This window comes from Dromaius novaehollandiae, chromosome 5 (genome assembly GCF_036370855.1).
Source record: "Dromaius novaehollandiae isolate bDroNov1 chromosome 5, bDroNov1.hap1, whole genome shotgun sequence".
Classification (NCBI taxonomy): Eukaryota; Metazoa; Chordata; class Aves; order Casuariiformes; family Dromaiidae; genus Dromaius; species Dromaius novaehollandiae.
This window is the reverse complement of record NC_088102.1, coordinates 38,567,268-38,586,713: the sequence shown is the minus strand read 5'-3', so window position 1 is coordinate 38,586,713 and position 19,446 is coordinate 38,567,268. Positions and strand designations below refer to the sequence as shown.

Below are 19,446 nucleotides of genomic sequence, written 5' to 3'. Positions count from 1 at the left end.
ACTTCAGCAGACAGCTCTATGGGTGGAGCAGGACAGCATGGGAGGAGACAAGCGTAGCAAGCCTGGCTCACAGTCTCCAGCAGACGCAGTCCTGATGCCTAAGCAACGTTACTGAACTTTACATTCAGGACACCCAGTGCCTGCCACTCTCAGTAAGGGAACGGCATCTCTTACTGTTTGTGATGGTGAGCCACAATGCAGAGGAGGAGTGAGAACAGCAGAGGAGCAGCAAAGCAGAGGAACTGGAGTTTTTAAACAGGGGTTTTAAAACCTCAAACTCACGTGACCTATATGAACCACTAACACTGACATACCTGAATTGGGGCCTTCATGCAAGGGAAGCCTATTCTTTAGATAAATAGGGTGTCTGCCCTTAACCTGCTGAACTATCAATTCTTCCTGTCTAACACTGCAGAAAGGTTATGCTGCAGTGCCCTGTGCTTCCTCACATTTAAAGTTAGGGTAGCCAAGGGCAACAAAGACTCCTTCCTCTCCAGCCTGATAGCGGAGTTCTTCCTTCCTTTTGTTCACATGAAGAACAAACACTGAGTTGAACAATAACAGTGGATGCTTCATTATGATGCTCTCCTGGGCACACAGCCCTGGTTAGTATTATCGTACCACTTGGTTGTGTTTTGAAGGAAATTGTGAATGGCCCTTTCAATTGCTGGTGTTTCAAGATCAACATTACCTCTGCTTCCTGTATGTTAAAGTCTCCTTGTTTTACCAACAATATGTGGTACTATGAAAAAAATGACACAGAACCCATGGACTGAGGAAACTGCCAATCTAAGGTGCAAGCAATAACAACAGCCAGTTCAAACTGGCTTTCTCTGAACTACTTCAGCTACTGATTCTGAGCATTTTGGGGAAAAAAAACAAAAAGCCTCAAAGAAACTCCCCAAACCCTTAATACTCAGCAAGTATTCAAGGACCTGTACATGAAGACCACAGTTTAGCCTTGGGATGCATTTTATTTGGAGATACTCGGGAATCTGATCACACATCTTGGAACCAGCATTAGCAGTAGACTCCTTCCTATCACATTTCCCACTTTATGCACATGAAAAGCTTTCAGGTCCTTCAGTAAAATCTGTATCCTCAGATCTGTAACAGACATTTGGCAAATCTGTTTACCACAGACTTAGCATTTCTGCATTCTTGCAGAATTTTATCCTTCTTGGACAAATAATTGTTTGGAACAAGATACTAAATTATCACTCACTTTTCACACTATGGGAAGAAGAGGTGAACAGATTTAATGATTTTGCAGCCTCCCAGGACCATCAACCCAGGCATAGTCAAGAAGATTTCAGCTCCAGCTCCTGAAGTGCTCACATTGATTTCTCACTAATTTTCCCTCCTCCAGGCAAAGGGAAAAGAAAGAGTCCTGGCTGGTCATTCACTATCCACTTCTCTTGCCTAATCCAAAGGGAGAGGAGAGAGCCCCAGTCACTCACCCACTAGCTGGTTCCCAGACTTCTGGCCTCCTGTTTGTTACAGTATGCAATGCTGCTTACAAAAAGCTTTGAACACAGGAACAGCTGGAATTTTCATCCAGTCCTCAATATCTCAGCTATTACACATATTTCATAACAGCATCTCTTAGTGAAATGTCTGCCATTCCCTGCTAGACACTTCCCAAGCTGTCGCTGAAGTGTACATTTACTTACATTAGCGATCAATTGCAGTTTCTGTAATAACATGCTGCAGATATCTGCAAGAGTGAAAGCGTTTAATTTTCTGCATCCAGACAGATATTATCATCGTTTACTCACAGACAGGTAAACTGAGGCATACAGTAATTAACCAATTTACATAGATCGCAGAGGAAATCACTGTCTGAACTGTACAAAAATAGGTTTCTCAGGTTTCTTCTTGCCTTTAGCTCAGTCCACGAGACTAGTGCAAAGCACTACCCCCAGGCCAAGGCATTTCCAGGTGCAGCTGACACACAATGACCCTGACAATCAGGGCAATGATAGTAACTGTTTCCTTTCATTTTCCTTATATTGTGTTAATTCAGATCTAGTTTAGACTCACCAAGGTTTGCTAGCTTTACTGTGTCACTTCAGAGAGTCAGTAAAAGCATACCCCAAAGAAAGCAAAGCTTTACTGAAGATAGGCCTAGGTAGAAACAGTTATTCCAGTGGTGACTGGGAATGGGAGCAAAGGGAGGTACACAGCTCCATCCTCAGTCAAGTCTATTTTTCTGCAGATTTGTCTGCAAAAGACAGAATCTTGAACCAAATATGAGGTAAGCTGGCCTTAATTAGTGCCACACTGTTGGCTGCAGCCATCATGTAGGTAAAATCATTTACCCCTTCTGCCAAAAACGGATTGGAGTATGCAGATTCAGTTTGTATACTGAAGTTTTCCATGTGCCTGGACGATACAGCAGTAAGTGGTGACTTTGCTGAGCCCAGACAGCTGTGACCAGCTGGAGGGCTGCCTTTTTCTCCTCATGTTCAGAGTTGATGGTGGATTCATTTTATACAGGAGAAATCTGGACTTGCTCTGACTTCTGGACACTGCTTAGGAACCTTTCCTTCCAGCATGCAACAAATTCTTCAAAATGAAAATCAAACAGTGCCACGGGTGGCTGCTAGTACTCTCCACTGTTAAGGTAGATGGGAGGCTACAGGGCAGTTTTGTGACCACTTATCTACTCAAAATGGTCCAAAGCATGATCTAGAGAAAAAGGAGGAGCAAATCTGTTTCACAAGGAGAAGAAAGTAAAAGTAGCTTTGATAAATTCCAGCAGGATCCTACCTCGCATCACTCAGCTGGAAGGACCGCAGTCATGGAAGAAGGCCGCAAAAATGTGGGGAAGAGGGACTCAGAGACTAAGAAGATACAGCTCCAGGTGTATAAAACATGAGGCTATGCCTCCATATCAAATATGAAGGCGGCTGGGGACCACATTACAGAACTATCAGAGTTATGCTTTAACCATTCTAATTCTTTTCTTCTGGATTTTGCTATCACATTAGAATACATTGGCTTGGTTTTCAAAGGTAACAAGCACCTACAGCTCCCACTGACTTCAGTGACAGCTGCAGCTCTCACAGTCAAGAGAGTGTGCATATTGAGAAGAACTGAAGCAAAATAAAAGGCCTATTGTTTGGATATGAACAGTTTAAACACTGCTGATGGGTGGTATATGAGTCCCTTCCCCTTTCAAATGAATTTAATTTTATGTTTTGTTTGGTTTTCCTGTTGATGCATCCTGCACCCTCCAGAGCTAAGCCGGTGGGATCCGACATACTTTTCCTGGCATGTGGAGTTTAAAATAAGAGACCTCAGCAATCGGATATCCTCAGCATTTCCAGCTATTGAGCACAATCATGAGTACCGTGATCCAACTGCAGAGCAGAGAAGAAAAGATATATAGGAATATTCTCTCTGTGCTGGTACTGTGCAGACAAAAGAAAACTAAACAAACAGGATGTTCTGCTCTTCTGTGAACTTCAGCAAATGACCAAGGCAGACAGGATATGGTCTACAAATAAATAGCTACAATATATTTGCATGGCTGACTGATAGCTTGTTCTGGGTAATTCACTCACAGCACAAGCATGGAATGAAAAAAGTAAAAGTGAGGATATTTCTCATTGAAAATTAACTTGGTCATTGTGCGAGGTTCTACCCTGACATGCCTCAAGACTGAACTCCTTCATCAAATACGTGCAGCCTGATAGAGGAATGTGATATTTTCTATACAATACTGAGCAGAAGAGTCTCTTCCTTAACTCACTCAGAACCTCTTCAGGAGTGAGATACATAGTGTTCAGGACTTAGGAAACCAGCCTGCTTATTCTAGGTTTCCTCCTTCAGTTGTGCATATCATGGCTGAGGTTTTAACAATGTCACATAGCAGTCTAAGACATCATTTTTCTCTTGCAGACTGCTCAATAGCACTCTAACTTGAATAGTCCAACATTTTCTAGAAAGGTCACCTCATCACATCTTTGCTGCTGCTTTTGCGGAGGGCACCTTCATACAGTCTTGGATTATCTGGGAGACTGTTTCTGCAATCAAAAAGCTAGGAAGTTTAAACAAAAACTCAGATTTCCGTGGAAAACAGATATAAGAATAAAATCTTTTCAGCAATAGCATCTCTTGACAAACACTTCTAGCATCATCTGCCTGTGCTCCCTGTTCACCCACAATCATGTGTGCACTGCCTTGCCTAAGCTGAGTCTTTGGGCAAACCCTCTAGGGTTATTCAGATGACAAACCAAAGGCTGGCATGCTGTTAAAGCATTCAACATGCTCTAACAAAATGCTGATTAAATCCGTTGCCTCTTTCATCTCTATAACCCTCGTTAACTTGACCCTGTCCTGAAATTTAATCTCTCAAATTTTTCAAGCATCTTCAATGGACTGAATCATAAAGTGCCAGATTCTGATTTCACTACAACAGAAACAACATAGAGAAACATCATAGCAATCATTAGCACTGTATAACCTAGGTTACATTCAGACCCACTGTAAACTGAATTAATCACTCAAATTCTGTAAGTAAATAGTGGCTTACAGCGTGTTACAGTAGTTTCTTGCAAATATTTGTTATTCATGTCCAGTTTATTTTAATAGGATGTTTACGTCCTGTGATATATTTCTGTTTTTTGACTACATACATAGAATGCTTAGAAACAGGGCCCTATGGCACATAATTAAGATACGAAAGTTTGCCTTTCACAAATAACAATATATACATGGATATTTAGGATATTTCAGCTGGCATATTATCTTTTATACATATCCTACATGAACACTGAAAGGTAGTGCAAAGGGGGCATGAACATACATTTGACAAATATTTGTTTAAAAGTTCTAATGAATATTACAGAAGATACTTTGCAATAACAACCCAACATTATGCCTTTTAGGGGATGACTGTAAAAGAAAAAAATTTTTGAAGCACAAAGCTGTATGTTAGGAGGGTTTATCACATGTGTGTCTGTCTCCATGAAAGTGTTATATATTCCTGTTCTAATTTATCAAGAGAGATGTAAACTTACATGATAAGATCATTTGAATTTGTGGTTAGCCCAGTTTTAAAGATAGGGTAAGTCTACACTTCAGCTGCACAGACACCTGAGGTAGGTCTAGGTGTGTTAATCCTGGAAACGCAGGGGAAGTTTCAAAGAAAACCAGCACTTGTGCAGTGGAGGGCAGTGGCAGCCCTGTTTGCTAAGTGCCATTCCTGCGCTAATAAGCCCTCCTCAGGCAAAGTTTTCTAGCGTAGCTGAAGTGCTACGCAAACGTGGCTATGCTGCTGCCAGGCCTAATGTGGCATATCCACCCAGCAGCGTACTCTGGAAGCGCACAGGTTTAGCCTGTAGCTAGCTCTTGGATCTCTGCACCACTGTCCCCTACTTGGCAAAGAGAACAATAAGGCTTACAGCATTTCTCTTTGCCAACGAGGCTGTACTCCCAGAGGTTTTACAAGATTTTAACATACAGCATATATAAGGTCCTATAGCTAATGACATTTTGCGTATACTACAAAGGCCAAGTCATTTGGGTCACACTCCTTTACTGCTAACAATCATTTTTCAAGATAAAATGACAGCAGTGATGGCTTCACCGAACATGCCAGTGGCAATACAAAATGCCAGAATGGACATAACCTTTGAGAAGAGCAAAAGAAATCCAGTTGTGCCTATGAGAGAAAGGACTAAATCACAGTAAGTCTCAACTGCCTCTTACTTTCATGAGCTGCACGTGAAAACATATGACTATTCCGGCTGGAAAACATTGTTTTCAGATAGACAGTTTCTTGGCTTCCTGCTCATGAATGTGTTCACTTAAGAACATTAAGTCCATTTTAAGTACATTTGACCTTATTCTGCAAATCTGTAGCTTGAAAGATGTAACATCTTTACGTTAAAACGAGGCAATCACTAGTGGAGTTTTGTTAGACTTCCATGACAAAATTCAGTTCCCAGAAAAATATACTGCCACATGTCACAGATACTACCTCTGATCAACACACAGCTTCATTCCTTACATTAAAAGCCTTTTGGAAAAAGTCCATTTGCTTTAGCTCTGCTCCAGAAACACAGGGGAGCAGCCCACTGGTCAGGAACTCATTACTGAGAGACTAGTAAGGAAAAGATTTCTCTTAAGCGAGACCATTTTACCCCTAGGAGCCTGCAGTATATGTCCATCTTGAACGGAAGAGACATCTTTGCAAATATAGACCCATACTCTTCAGCTTATTGTTTAATCAACACTGGATTAAAAAAATAGATTTGATTCACACTTGTGTAAGTGAGAACAGATTAGGCACACCCTTGCACTAATATTTTTCATATTACCTTTAGTAAAACTTGAGAAAAATTAAATGCTGGCACTTTGGTTGCAACTGAGCAAGTCGTTTAGGGACCTGCTTGGCTTTCAGCACAAGAAGCAGTATCATATCTTCAGTGTCTCCACATACAGGCTCAGAATTAAGCAGGTGCTTCGGTACTTTGCTAAACTGGACTTATCCAGTATAATATCCTTCCACAAGTTATGCTCACAGCGAAGTTTGAAAGCAAAAACTTAACCAATCTGCTGCCTATCTATTTTGCCCCTAGCAAGATTATGTTTGCATAGGGAAACATTCAATTTTATTGAAATGACAGTGTTTATTTTGTTTCTATTGGATGTAAACCCAAGATGCCGCTAGTCTTTCTTCAGAATAAAAACACTTTTCCTCCACCATCACTACCATTTTTAGTCAGTTTTACATCTGTGCTTCATCCCTCTGGATTCCTTCATTTGTCAGACATGGCAAAGCCTCTCTAGAGTAGCCGGGCTCCAATACAGCCACACAGCCAGAGAGCTACTCCAGCAAAGCCACCTAGTGGAGATGCATCCAAGCAAATGTCATTCTTTTGTCAGTTTTAGTTAAGCCATTCCGAAAATGGCATGAGCTAGCTGAGCAAAAAGACATTTTTGTTGGTGTAAGCTACATTTATATGGGTGATTTTGCTGACATAGGGATGTTGGGAGTCTCCTGTTTCTCACGTCCCTTTCTGTCAGGAAGCCTATGAACTGATAATGCTCTTTTGCTCTTATTATTGCAAATCTGTTACAAATAGCATCAGCCTTTCAGTTCCCTATGGGGAATACAGCAAAAACTGTTCCTCCCCACAGAGATCCTCACAATGATCAGTCCATCTTTATTCCTCAAATAGGGCTAGAAATCACCAGTGGCACTGCAAATCTGTTACCATCTCAATAGCAATATGCAACTTTATTCCCATTAATCTGTCTTCCATCCATTCACGCATCAAGCACAACACTGATTCATTTTACAGATTATCTCCATGTTGCTCCAGACAAAGGTGACTTTATAGTTACAGTTCTTCAATTGAATACAAGCTTTTGATGCAGTAAATCATTGTCTCTCACTGTTCAAACTCACACAAAACAATACAAATAATGCTGCCCTTTCTTTCAGTATTCCCCTTCTACCTCACTACTCATTACCAAAGCATTTCTTTACAAAATAAAACAAGGCACTTTTCACTTGCTTCAGCCATATAAATTAGTTATAGCACTTTGGAGACTGTTTGCCACTCAGCACTACGAACCCAGATCCTATGTTATTTTGAGACCTCTTCCTGCTCTTTCATTAGAGACAAATCAGACATAAGGTAACAAGGTTTTCCTGGCTCTAGCTGTTCCTACAACTCTTCCCTCCTGGCATTGCAAAGCTTAAAACTGAAGATTCACTGTCTTCTGGGTGCCACATATCTTTTGTTTCTACTTTATCAGTCACCTGCTTCAGTAAGACATCATGGTGACACACTCAACTCTTCTATAGCAGCACCAGCAAGGTGAGTGTGGTTGTGCACAAGCACACACATGTAGTGGAAAACAGGGCAGAAAGAAGGGTGGATTAATCAAATTAACTAATCATCCAGTCCTCCTGGCACAAAAAAATCAAAACCTTCCCTTTAACAATGCAGTGTATACTGTCCCTTCTTCAGGCAGTGAGGGGAGCCAGTCAGCATGAGACACACATGTTTTGAACTTAAATTTGCCAATAATTATAACTTTAAAATGGAAGAATAAAACATAGTAAGATAAATCTTGATGTCAAGTACACTCATGCAAAACTGCAGCAATTTAAGAGCTCCTTTATTTAGTGCTGAAGGTCATAACAAGAACTGAAGCCAAAAGCTGAAGGCAGACAAATTCTAATCTGAAATACAGAGCAAATATTTAACAGCAAGATAGTTAAACAGTGAAACAAAGTGTCAAGGCAAAACAAGAACTCACATTTCTTGACTTCTTCAAATAAAAGTGAATGCCTTTCCAGAAGAAATGCTTCAAAGTAACATAAGCTATTGGGGAGGGGGTATTGGAAGGAAATACCTATTGATATACAGGAGGCCAGTTTAGATGACCTGCTGATTTCTCCCATCTTTAAACCCTATGAAACTCAAAATAGTGATTACTCAAAAGCAAGCCCTACCTCACTAATATTATTTGTTTTATGTTTTCAGTACTTCTGAGTTATTTCAGTGAATAGCAACATTAATCACTTGGTAAAAGCACTCAGTGCAAAGTCCCAGTGGGCCCTCCCAGTTGGCAAGCAGCCATCATGTTTCCTGCTTTCTTTTGAAGTACCGTCCTCCTGGTAACAGAGGGTATTTACTTGGAAGACATGGAAGGAGACTTACTTTCATGGACAGCTGAGCTGCCAGTTGCTAATAGTAGGCTCCGTTAACAGCTCGCATTTATGCCACAGAATACTGTTTCTTCTGAAGTTAGACTCAGAAGATTGCCCACAGAATACAACATAAAATTGACATCATCTTATTCAAGCTATCTTTTTTTTGGCATAAGTGCATGTGCATGGCTGAGTCACAGCTTCTTGTTTAGCTGACCTAACCCAGTACGTGCTATATTCAGTGTCACTGAAACAACAAATAGGCAAGAACAGTCCAGAATCTGTTCTGACCGATATACCACTAACAGGATTACCAGGTAATCATTAACAGAAGTCATTATTGCTAGTGGAGAAGTGTGAATCAGAAGGAAACCAACTGAGTTTTCCAATCCCAAATGGAATTTATATCACTGTCAATGAGAAAAAATAATATGGTGACTTACACCCTTAATCAAATAGGTCTAGAGCTTTTTTGTTGTTACTCTTCTTTCTAATGGAATCTCTTCATTCACTTTAACTACTATATTGAATTTTGGAAGCAACAAGAAGTCCTTAAACAGAATACACATGCAGACAGTAAAACTTCTAATATTTTGAGGTGCTTAGATCCAGGCTTCTGCCTTTCTGTTTAAGAACAAGTAGGTTTACAGAATAGAGATCTCCTTTCAGACTGGATTTTGTAATCACAGTTCAGGTTCATTGCAGTCACACTGCACAGCATGGCAGTATATTACAGGATACTGTATTGCAATGTAAAAGCAACTGAGGGTTTTTTGGGTCCACGCTCTTCCCCCTCCACAGCACACACCACACTGAAGCAATGGGAAGAAGAGACAAGAAGGCTGACTTTCCTTGCTAAATCTCTGATTGGCCACTCCTGTTTTCTAATCATCACGTTTCATTTCTCTAGACTGAAAGCAGGAATAAAAGAATGAGTGAATGATTGGATTCTTTTCATCCCTGAACACTTCAAGTTGACAAAAGCAGAGAGATTTGTCTCTGTGGTGCCCTTGGACAGCCTAGAGCTCTTCTCTGACATGTAAGAGAAGCAGTTCTTGCTTCACCAGGGTCTCCTCTGAACACTTCTGTGCTTGCACTGGGGCCATGGGATGCAAAGATACCAGGGAAACAGAGCAGCGATTTATATTGACAAAGAGGATTTTGATACACTCCTCCAAATGGGGCAGCATTACCATCTTAATAGCCTTTTACTCTCAGCCCTCTTTTCCTGAGGACACTGGAGATTTTTGCGAATGCAGAACAGTTCCGCTTCCCATTTTAACTGCAACAATAGCATAAGGGCTCCTTAAACTGCATCAAACAGCAGCCTGTGAAATCCCTAACTAGCCGCACTGCCTCTCCTGCCGTTTTATTATCCTCTAGCCCACGGAACAAAAGAGGGGGGAGCTCCTCCTCATTTTTAGCCTATTCCACATATCCTAATCCCTTAGAGGTGGCAATGGAAATTGCTTGCGGAACTGTTAAATCACACTTTCACTTTGTCTTTCATTCCCTATTCACCCTCGCTAATCAAGGAGTTTCCAGGCACATTTTCCGATATCAATTTGTTTATAGCCTATTGGTTAATGGTCCCAGGATGGGACCCCCTGAAGAAGACCCCCCTAAGAAGAAAGAACTCTGGGCACTTCAGACAGCTGCTGCTTCTCACCAGTTCCCACACCCATCCACTTGTTCTCATCAGCCGCCCTGAATGCGCTCACCTTCTGACACCAACCCAACCAAACAACAAAGACTGAATGGGAAAGCTGCCTTTGCAATCAGACCATGGGACAGATTCCACTTGTTAGCACTATAAAGATACCCTCAAACAGCGACACAGGGACACTCCCCCACCAGCTAAACCATGGCCAGTTGCCTTAGTGACACAGTACCTCACATCCAGCTTCCCTTTGGAAGGAAGTACCAGCTTTGACTCTCATAAAAAGTCTAGCCTTTCTTGCAGGAGGCAGCCTGGTGTCACTTTCTGTTAAATATCTGTTTCTTGAAGTTGCAAGTCTTGTCAGCATCTTACCTGAAACAGCCATTTCCAGGTGATTTGCTCACTTATAGAAACGATAATCACGGAAATGTTGGATATGAAAACAGAAATATTTGTTTTATACAATTTAGCGGGGCTCTCACTTATCTAAGTGCTTACAAGTCTCTGTAAGGATTCCAGCAGCAGGGCCTTAATGCTGAACCAGGACTTTGCCCATATCAGCAGACTCATAAAGCAGAATTCAGAAGAACCAACATGTTAAGCCATTGAAATGCTAATTACAGCTTCCAATTAAACTCCGTGGACCTTTAAGGTTCGGACACTGCTGCCCGACTTCTGACTAGAAGGTGACCTGCTGTGTGGAGTAGCCTGGGGCACACTATTGGGGAAAAACACCCTTACTTCCTACCGATCTTGAATAAAAACAGCTAAAAAGGAAACAAATATTAGAAAATAATGGTGTGGTCAAAAATAAAGAAAAGGCTTACGCAAAGAAGAGTTTCAAACTGCTTTTCAAATGTACAAAGAATACCTGATGGTGAGCGACAATGCTTACTTAAATAAATCTGAACTGATACCTCACCTGATTTTAGAAAAATACTGAATCATGATTTAAACTTGCACACCAGAAATGTATGGATACAGGGAAAAGAGCCATACTCCTGCTGTCGTATTCCTAACATAATGCTATCAAATAGCCTTCTATCAAAGGGTCCTACTCCATCATCATTATACATTACCAGGCCGATTTGTTCTTCAAAGGTAGGGCTCAGTCCTTAGAAAGCTATACTTTTGGCTCACAGAAAGTGAAGTAAACAAAGATCCTCACCAAAGCATTTCTGAGAGGTAAATTTCCCTTTCCCAAAGTCTCACTACATTAGTGCCTGGGGTCAGAGCAGGAAATCGGTCTACTTTGTTCAGAACAGCCAGAAACAACTCTGCAACTCAGAAGATACTTGAGATAGAAAAGTAGCTTGGCTTTTGCCCTATGTTGGATTCAAATAATGCAAAATCTAGAGCAAATCCTGCAAGCTATCTCAGTTTAAACTAACAAAAATTGTTTCTAGTTTCTATAGCCTGTTTAAAATTACTGGTACCAAATGAAGCAGATTGAACTCCCAGACTGCCATGTAAGCATACCCTGGGTAAAGTTTCCAAAGGCTTAGAAAACACCCAGCAGACCCCCAAAACATCATCATAAGGATACATCAAATGGAAGCAAAAATGCACACCAAAATGTTTTTGTTCCCTTTCTTTTGTTTTCCTACATTATATATCACCACAGATCAAAGCATACCTAGTCATTAATAAATGTAAATACATCATTGGTCTGGTACAGCATGTCCGTAGGTGAGAAATGGGCAGTCAGATGGGAGAACACTGTTTATGTACGTTAAAATTTTTGTAGTGCTTTATAGGATCAGTGATTCTCAATCACTGGAATGTGAGAAACAGAGACGTTAACTTTTTTGTAATGCCAGGGCTCCATATCAGAATGTGTCCTCTGAACAGCAAGTGGCAGGCACTGGTTGGTCCTATTCAGTCTGCTAAACTGATGCAGCAATCGGGAACCAGGCTATATATTAATAGAGGTCAACTCAGCAAAATTGATCTATGGTTGTCTGTCAAAAAGTAAGTATACTAGAGGAAGATTTATTGGGATAGATGGGGAAAGAAGGGAAGATCTGCACTTCCCTCTTGCTGTGGGTTGAAAGAATGTATTTTAGGGGATGGCCACAAGGAGCCCCAGTTCCCCACCATCATGGTAGCAGTATCCAGCTTTCCAGTATACTACCCCATAACCTAGAGAATGTCAGGATTATTTAGGACCATGTGGCATTCACATTAGAGTGATCAGAAAAATAGAGGACAGATATTAATTTCCTGTATTTTTATTGATGTCAAGCTATTGGCTAAAGAGGAACCATTTATTAGCACGTTTCTAACAGTATTTTTAAGACAGGCATGTTTCTCCTGCAGAAATCTATCCCATAGGAGCAATGTTACCAGAATCATTCTATTTTACCTTGAACACAAACAGGGAGATTTGATTAATAACTTCAGGGCTCATTCTTAGATCCGTGGGAATATGCAGCAACGTAATTCAGTATAACTCAGAACAACACAGTGAAAGCAGCAGAAAGTTGGCCTTGTCAACCAGATTGTTTAAATGTGTGTTTTTTTAATTAGGTATAAACAGCACTATTTTCAACAATAAGTCACTGGTATCTACCTCCAGCCTGCTTAAAATACTAAAGGCAAAATATCAATGCTCTAGTCTTACCTTGAAGAACAAAGCCCGATTTCTCAATGGTGTAGAAGAAAGTGGAGAATGGAGCAACAGGGGATTTAGCAACCCGGATCTGCAAAGCAAACAAACAATATGTAAGCACACATACCTATAATATACTGATCACAGCTCAGATCTGTGAAATAATTTCAGTGCATTTAATTTCCAGAAGTAGTAAAGCATACCACAGAGAAATAACATGGTAGTTATTGATCTAGCCCTTTCCACTTCTGAGCAGTGGAGACCTCCTCACAAGCATGTACAGATCATGCTGCAATTTTAAAAGGATTCACAGGTGCTAAAAAATGTACCATCATGAAAACAGTATGCTTTGCCTGTCTCATTGGCATTCTGTTAAGCCTAATCATTCCTGCTGGTTCACAGAATCACAGAATGGTTGAGGTTGGAAGGGACCTCTGGAGATAATTTAGTCCAACTCCCCTGCTCGAGCAGGGTCACCTAGAGCACGTTTCCAAGGATTGTGTCCAGACGGCTTTTGAATATCTCCAAGGAAGGAGACTCCACAACCTCTCTGGGCAACCTGTTCCAGTGCTCAGTCACCCTCACGGTAAAGTTTTTCCTCATGTACAGACGGAACTTCCTGTGTTCCAAATTTTGTCCATTGCCTCTCGTTCTATTGCTGGGTGCCACTCAAGAGAGTCTGGTCCCATCCTCTTTACACCCTCCCTTCAGACACTTTACATGTTGATAAGATACCCCCTCAGTCTTCTCTTCTCCAGGCTGAACAGGCCCAGCTCTCGCAGCCTTTCCTCATAGGAGAGATGCTCCAGTCCCTTCATCATCTTAGTAGCCCTCTGCTGGACTCACTCCAGTAGCTCCATGTCTCTCTTGTATTGGGTAGCCCAGAACTGGACACAGTACTCCAGGTGTGGCCTCACCAGGGCTGAGTAGAGGGGGAGGATTACCTTCCTCAACCTGCTGGCAATGCTTTTCCAAATGCAGCCCAGGATACCATTGTCCTTCTTGGCCACAAGGGCACACTGCCGGCTCATGGTCAACTTGGTGTCCACCAGGACTGCCAGGTCCTTCCCTGCAGAGCTGCCTTTCAGCAGGTCAGCCCCCAACCTGTACTGGTGCATGGGTTTATTCCTCCCTAGGTGCAGGACCCTGCACTTTCCTTTATTGAACTTTGTGAGGTTCCTCTCTGCCCATCTCTCCAGCCTGTCAAGGTCCCTCTGAACAGCAGCACAGCCCGCTAGAGTATCAGACACTCCTCTCAATTTCCTCTCATCAGCAAACTTGCTGAGGGTGCACTCTGTCCCTTCATCCAGGTCACTGATGAATAAGTGGAACAATACTGTAACCAGTATTGACCCCTCAGGGACACTTCTAGCTACAGACCTCCAACTAGACTTTGCGCCACTGATCACAACCCTCTGAGCTCTGCCATTCAGCCAATTCTTGATCCACCTCACTGTTCACTTATCTAGCCCACACTTCCAGAGCTTGCCTATAAGGATGTTATGGGACACAGTGTCAAAAGCCCTACTGAAGTCAAGGGAGACAACATCCACTGCTTTCCCCTCATCTACCCTGCCAGTCATTCCATCATAGAAGGCTGTCGTGTCGGTTAAGCAGGATTTCCCCTGTGTGAATCCATGCTGACTATTTCTGATCACCTTCTTGTCCTTCATGGCCCTGGAAATGGTATCCAGGAACAACTATTCCATCACCTTTCCAGGGGTGGAGATGAGGCTGACTGGTCTGTAGTTCCCTGGGTCCTCCTCCTCGCCCTTTTTCAAGACTGGAGTGACATTAGCTTTCTTCCAGTCCTCAGGCACTTTTCCTGTTCTCCATTTCCTTTCAAAGACAATTGAGAGTGGCCTAGCAATGATGTCGGCCAGCTCCCTCAGCACTCATGGGTGCATCTAATCAGAACCCATGGACTTGTGGGTGTCAAGTTTGCCTAAATGATCTCTAACCTGTTCCTCCTCGACCAAGGGAAAGTATTCCTTTCTCTAGACTTTCTCCTTTGTCTCTAGGATATGGGATTCCTGAGGGCTGGTCTTAGCAGTAAAGGCTGAAGCAAAGAAGGCATTCAGTATCTCTGCCTTCTCTGTATCCTTCATCAGCAGGGTCCCTGCCCCATTCAGTAGTGGCACACATTTTCCCTAGTCTTCTTTTTGTAGCTGATGTATTTAAAGAAGCCCTTCTTGCACAGATGTGGCAGGCTTTATTGTTTGCCTGTTTGTTTTTGCTCATTGCTGAGGACTGTTCTCCCACATCTTGCATCAAAATACCCCCTGTTCTATCACTTACATGAACGTGGCATTTTAATAATAAATGTAATAAGCTCTGCCTGGAGTATGATCTGCACAAACACTGCTCTAATGATCCCCATGTGGGCCCTGTGGAAGACATTGACAGCAGTGGCTGAAATTGAGACTGCAGCTACTCTTCCTCCAGAATAGATCTGCTGAAAAAAGCTGAAACACATTTCCTTGCTCACCTCCTCAAGAGCTAAAAAGGGCAGGAACTGAAAACCAGTCCTCCCAGCCGTGCGTTTCAGAGCAGCGTTCCCATCCCCGCAGTGCCTGCGTGCACTGCCTGCCCAGGCCACTCTCCCACCTCATGTGCTGATCCTTTCCAGGGCTCTGCTCTAAATGCAGCACTATCGCAGAGCCCATGTCTTAACTGCTCAGGAAACATGCCAGGCCTGCCTGCTTCCTTTGTTTCAACGTATATGTTTCATTTGGCCCCAGCAGGAAAGCCCGCCTAGCAGCGTATTTGAGAACCATCACACATCTCAGTGTGTTTAAATTTCCAAAGCCTGTCAGATGCCATAGTCTCTCAGCCCAGGCTACGGCAGCTCTCTCAGAAACATTCAAATACAGATTGCTTAGAACCACAGACAGTAACAATCTTATTTTTAGAGATATATGGTGTGCCAACAGATCCTGCTGATTTCAAATGGAGTTAAAAATACCCATTATTCCCAAAGGTCAAGCCCTAATTCAGCAAAACATTAAAGCACGCATCAGGGTTGTTGCATATGAATTTTGGTCAGATGTGTCTGCTAAATGATTACTAGGAAAACAGTTAACAGTTTTTATAAGAGTCAAGACTCTATACAGACAAATTAGGAAGTTCATGCTCATCAAAACTATTCAGACTTTACTGCAAACTCAGGCAGACAACATTGAATCATTTCATACATACAGACACCTGGAACATTTATTTGTAAGTATAAGATGAACAACATTAAGCAGTAAGAAGTTTGAGTTCTGGAGTATACTTATGTAACAAGAGGATTTGGCAGCAAATTATAACCCACATGAACCCACAGCTAGCTAAAAGTTTTATGACTTTCAGAATGAACACCAAAATATAGTCTCCCTCCTCCTTCAGAGAGTAAAAAATAAAGCAAGGCACAAAAAGACCACATATACAGCCAGAGAACATCAGCCCAATCACAAACGTCAGTGTTTTCCTTTCAGTCATGTGAAGCTGGCAAAATTGCCTCTGGACGTGATATAACCTTTGTGAACTGCTCCACGCAGGAAAACTGCAGTGCAAGCACTTTCCCCTCTTGCATGTTAATCATTGTTCTTACTGTAACCATGTAGCATCACACATCTCAGATGCACCCCTACAAAACCAGAATTCCTTTTCCTGTAATTATCCCCAGGCACTTCAGCCCTTTTCACTTAAATGGCAGGAGAGAGAATCTGCAAGGAAGAAAGAAGAGTGCCTCCTTGTGCTTGCTACGCCTGTGCTGCCTCGCGGTTGCTTAAGCCGGAGAACCTTCTTCTACGTGAGGGAGTGGACGCGGTGTAAAAACTGTACAAATACTTGCCTACAAAGTCTCCCAGAACAGCTGGATGTTTCCATCAGGAAGGCCTGAACTGAAACAGTTACAAATGTGATGTCTAAGGTCAAATTTTTGGCAGTCTGCACAGTACTGTGCACACACATACTAACCGATATATACTTGTGCACCAGGCACAGTTGTACGTGCAAACGGATGGACATTCAAATAACCCTATGAACATTTTGTTACTGCATTTTTATGTAGTTGCAACATGTGTATAACTAAGTATAGCAATGAAAAAATATAATAAATCACATCTTTTCAGCAGCACATCACAGGGCCCCTCTGAAAGGCTGTTCCACAGTTACATCCGAGGCCCAGAATTTTTTAGTGAAACAGTAGGTGATCACATTCAAAGGTACTGCTTTATTTCAAATGTTTGCTTACTGAGACAAATAACCTTTAAAGTATGATAGCAATATTTAGAAACAAGAAAGACTAAACAGGATTTTTTTTACAACACTAAACTCTACATTAACATAAACTGGAAAAAAAAAAAGTATTTAGATTTGTGTTCCAAGCAAAGAGAAAAAACAGTGAAAGGCGGCTGCAAACCATCTTCTGGATGCAACAGCCGATACAGAGTAGGTTATTATGCATATACAAGAAACTCAGAAAACACAACAGGAAATACAGATCAAAAAAGAAAATGATGTTTTAGAGGTCAAAAAGTGGAAGTATAAAACAAGGATTACAAAAAAATCAAGTTAATGTTGACCTTGGAAAGGATATTAACAATATCAAAAAGGAAATAAGAATTGGAGCTATAATGGAATGAGACTGGGATAGTGATTAAACATATTCTAGATATGAGTGAAGAAAAAATCAGTTTTCAACAAGCAGGAGGATACTGAAAAAGAGGAGGAAAAGCAAGGCAGATAATGGGAACAAGCATATGGATATAGAAATAACAACTGAAGTGGAAAAAAAACTCCAAGAGCTTAGTGCATTCAGTAGAAAACAGATAATCTCCATCCAAAAATTTTGAAAGAACCAGAATGTGAATTTAGGTCTGAGAGTTAGGATTTGTCATACATCTGCAAAATCAAAGATAATGCAACATAACTGAGGAACAGCAAGTGTAGTACTGAAATGAAAGAGAAGAAAAAAGTAAACCGGTGAATAGAAGCCAGTAATCTGATCTCAACATCACACAGAGATGAAGAAGAAACATTGAAGGTAAGAGTAACTAAAGACTTGGAAAACAGGATAAAATACAACATGGATGTCATGCCATACTAACTTGATATTTTCTTTGACACATATTGAATTTTCTAGAAAAATGAAATAAATTCAACCTCATCTACTTGGGTCTCTGTACAGCTTTTGACACAGTGTTAAACGGGAATTGATAATGAAGAAAATGAGGATAAACACAGAAATTGTAAGACGAAAGGAGAAACAGTCCATTAGCAAAAAGAAGACACCTCCCAGATACCTCAGTAGCCCACAAGGTGACTAACCCACAGTAGGCAGGACAAAGGCAGATCTGATTGCGCAGTGCACCACCACACACTTCTGGCAAAAACAGGGACACGTTAGTGCGACCGTACAAGCCACTGGCGAGCTTGCATCAGGAATACCGTGTACAGTTCAGGTCATTCATGAACTCAGACTGCATGAGATGGGCTCTAGGCTGATCCAGAGAATGGAGCGCCTATCTGAGAGGCCACTAGAAAAAATGAGCTCAAGGAATCTAGCAAAACGAAGGTTGACTGGTGTCTACACGTGCAAGCGACTGGAGCAGGCGGGACCAGAGAATGGCACAGGACAGAAAGAAAAGAGCTGCTCAGCCTGAAAGACAACACTGGCACAGGAAAAACCATGTAGCTATGAATACATTTTAGCTGGACCATTGGTACAGTGAGATTCTGGGACAGCCTTCAACTCAAAGCAACAAGGCTTAAAAAAAGTCTCTAGAATTCACAGTAAAGCTGCCTCATCTCTGCCTTCTAGCAAGCACCTGTTTCCCTCCATAAAATCCCAAGCAACTGCCTAAGGACATGAAGGACACAAAGTAGCTTCCAGTATAATGTAGAAGCAGATGTTTCTAAAACTCACATATATTTAACCACATTTGTTGTTGCAATTTTAAATCAGTCTCAGCCAAAATCTGAAGAGAGAGAGTACAGAAAGGTTGATTATCTGAACCCGGATCTGAATCTAAATTCTTTGTAAAGGGGCGAGCTGTGTAACAAGCTGAAACAGAAATCTGTTTCCACAACCTCACTCTCCTAAACCAAGATTAAGAACACAGATTTGCAGTCCAGCATAAAGGAGGGATTTCCTTGGTTCATTTTTGGCTTTATGAAGAGAAAAGAATATACAACTCCACTAATCTTCCTGACATACATAAAGGAATTTATTCCTTTTTTTCCTATGCAGGGAGGTGAAAAACCACACCTTTTAGGACAAGCATTATTCAGTCAAAGAATCAGAGATGAAATCCTGGCCTGAACAGCAATTTTTCCAGTTGACTTGAATGCAGTCAGTTTCACCAGGAGGACTATACATTCCGACATGAGCAAATAGCAACGGTCAATAATAATCCAAGGAAGATAACAGGCACTTAGATTAGTGAAATGATTTTTTAAATGGTGAAGTGAACAGAAAACAGATGTAGAAAAATGATGACGTTTTACCGAGTC

General features: G+C 41.5%; 1 protein-coding gene across 15 annotated transcripts in view; it reads right to left on the bottom strand.

The window, feature by feature from the left end:
* The window catches only part of RAD51B (RAD51 paralog B), a 411,492-nt gene that overhangs the window by 122,049 nt on the left and 269,997 nt on the right, over positions 1-19,446 (bottom strand). For all 15 annotated transcript variants that reach the window (XR_010389391.1, XR_010389390.1, XM_026095719.2 and 12 more), the window contains one exon: positions 12,961-13,039. Coding sequence is in view for 13 of the 15 variants with exons in the window: in XM_026095719.2 (XP_025951504.1) it covers positions 12,961-13,039 (79 nt within the window). In the remaining 2 variants the exon portion in view is untranslated. The remainder of the gene's footprint in view (positions 1-12,960; positions 13,040-19,446) is intronic.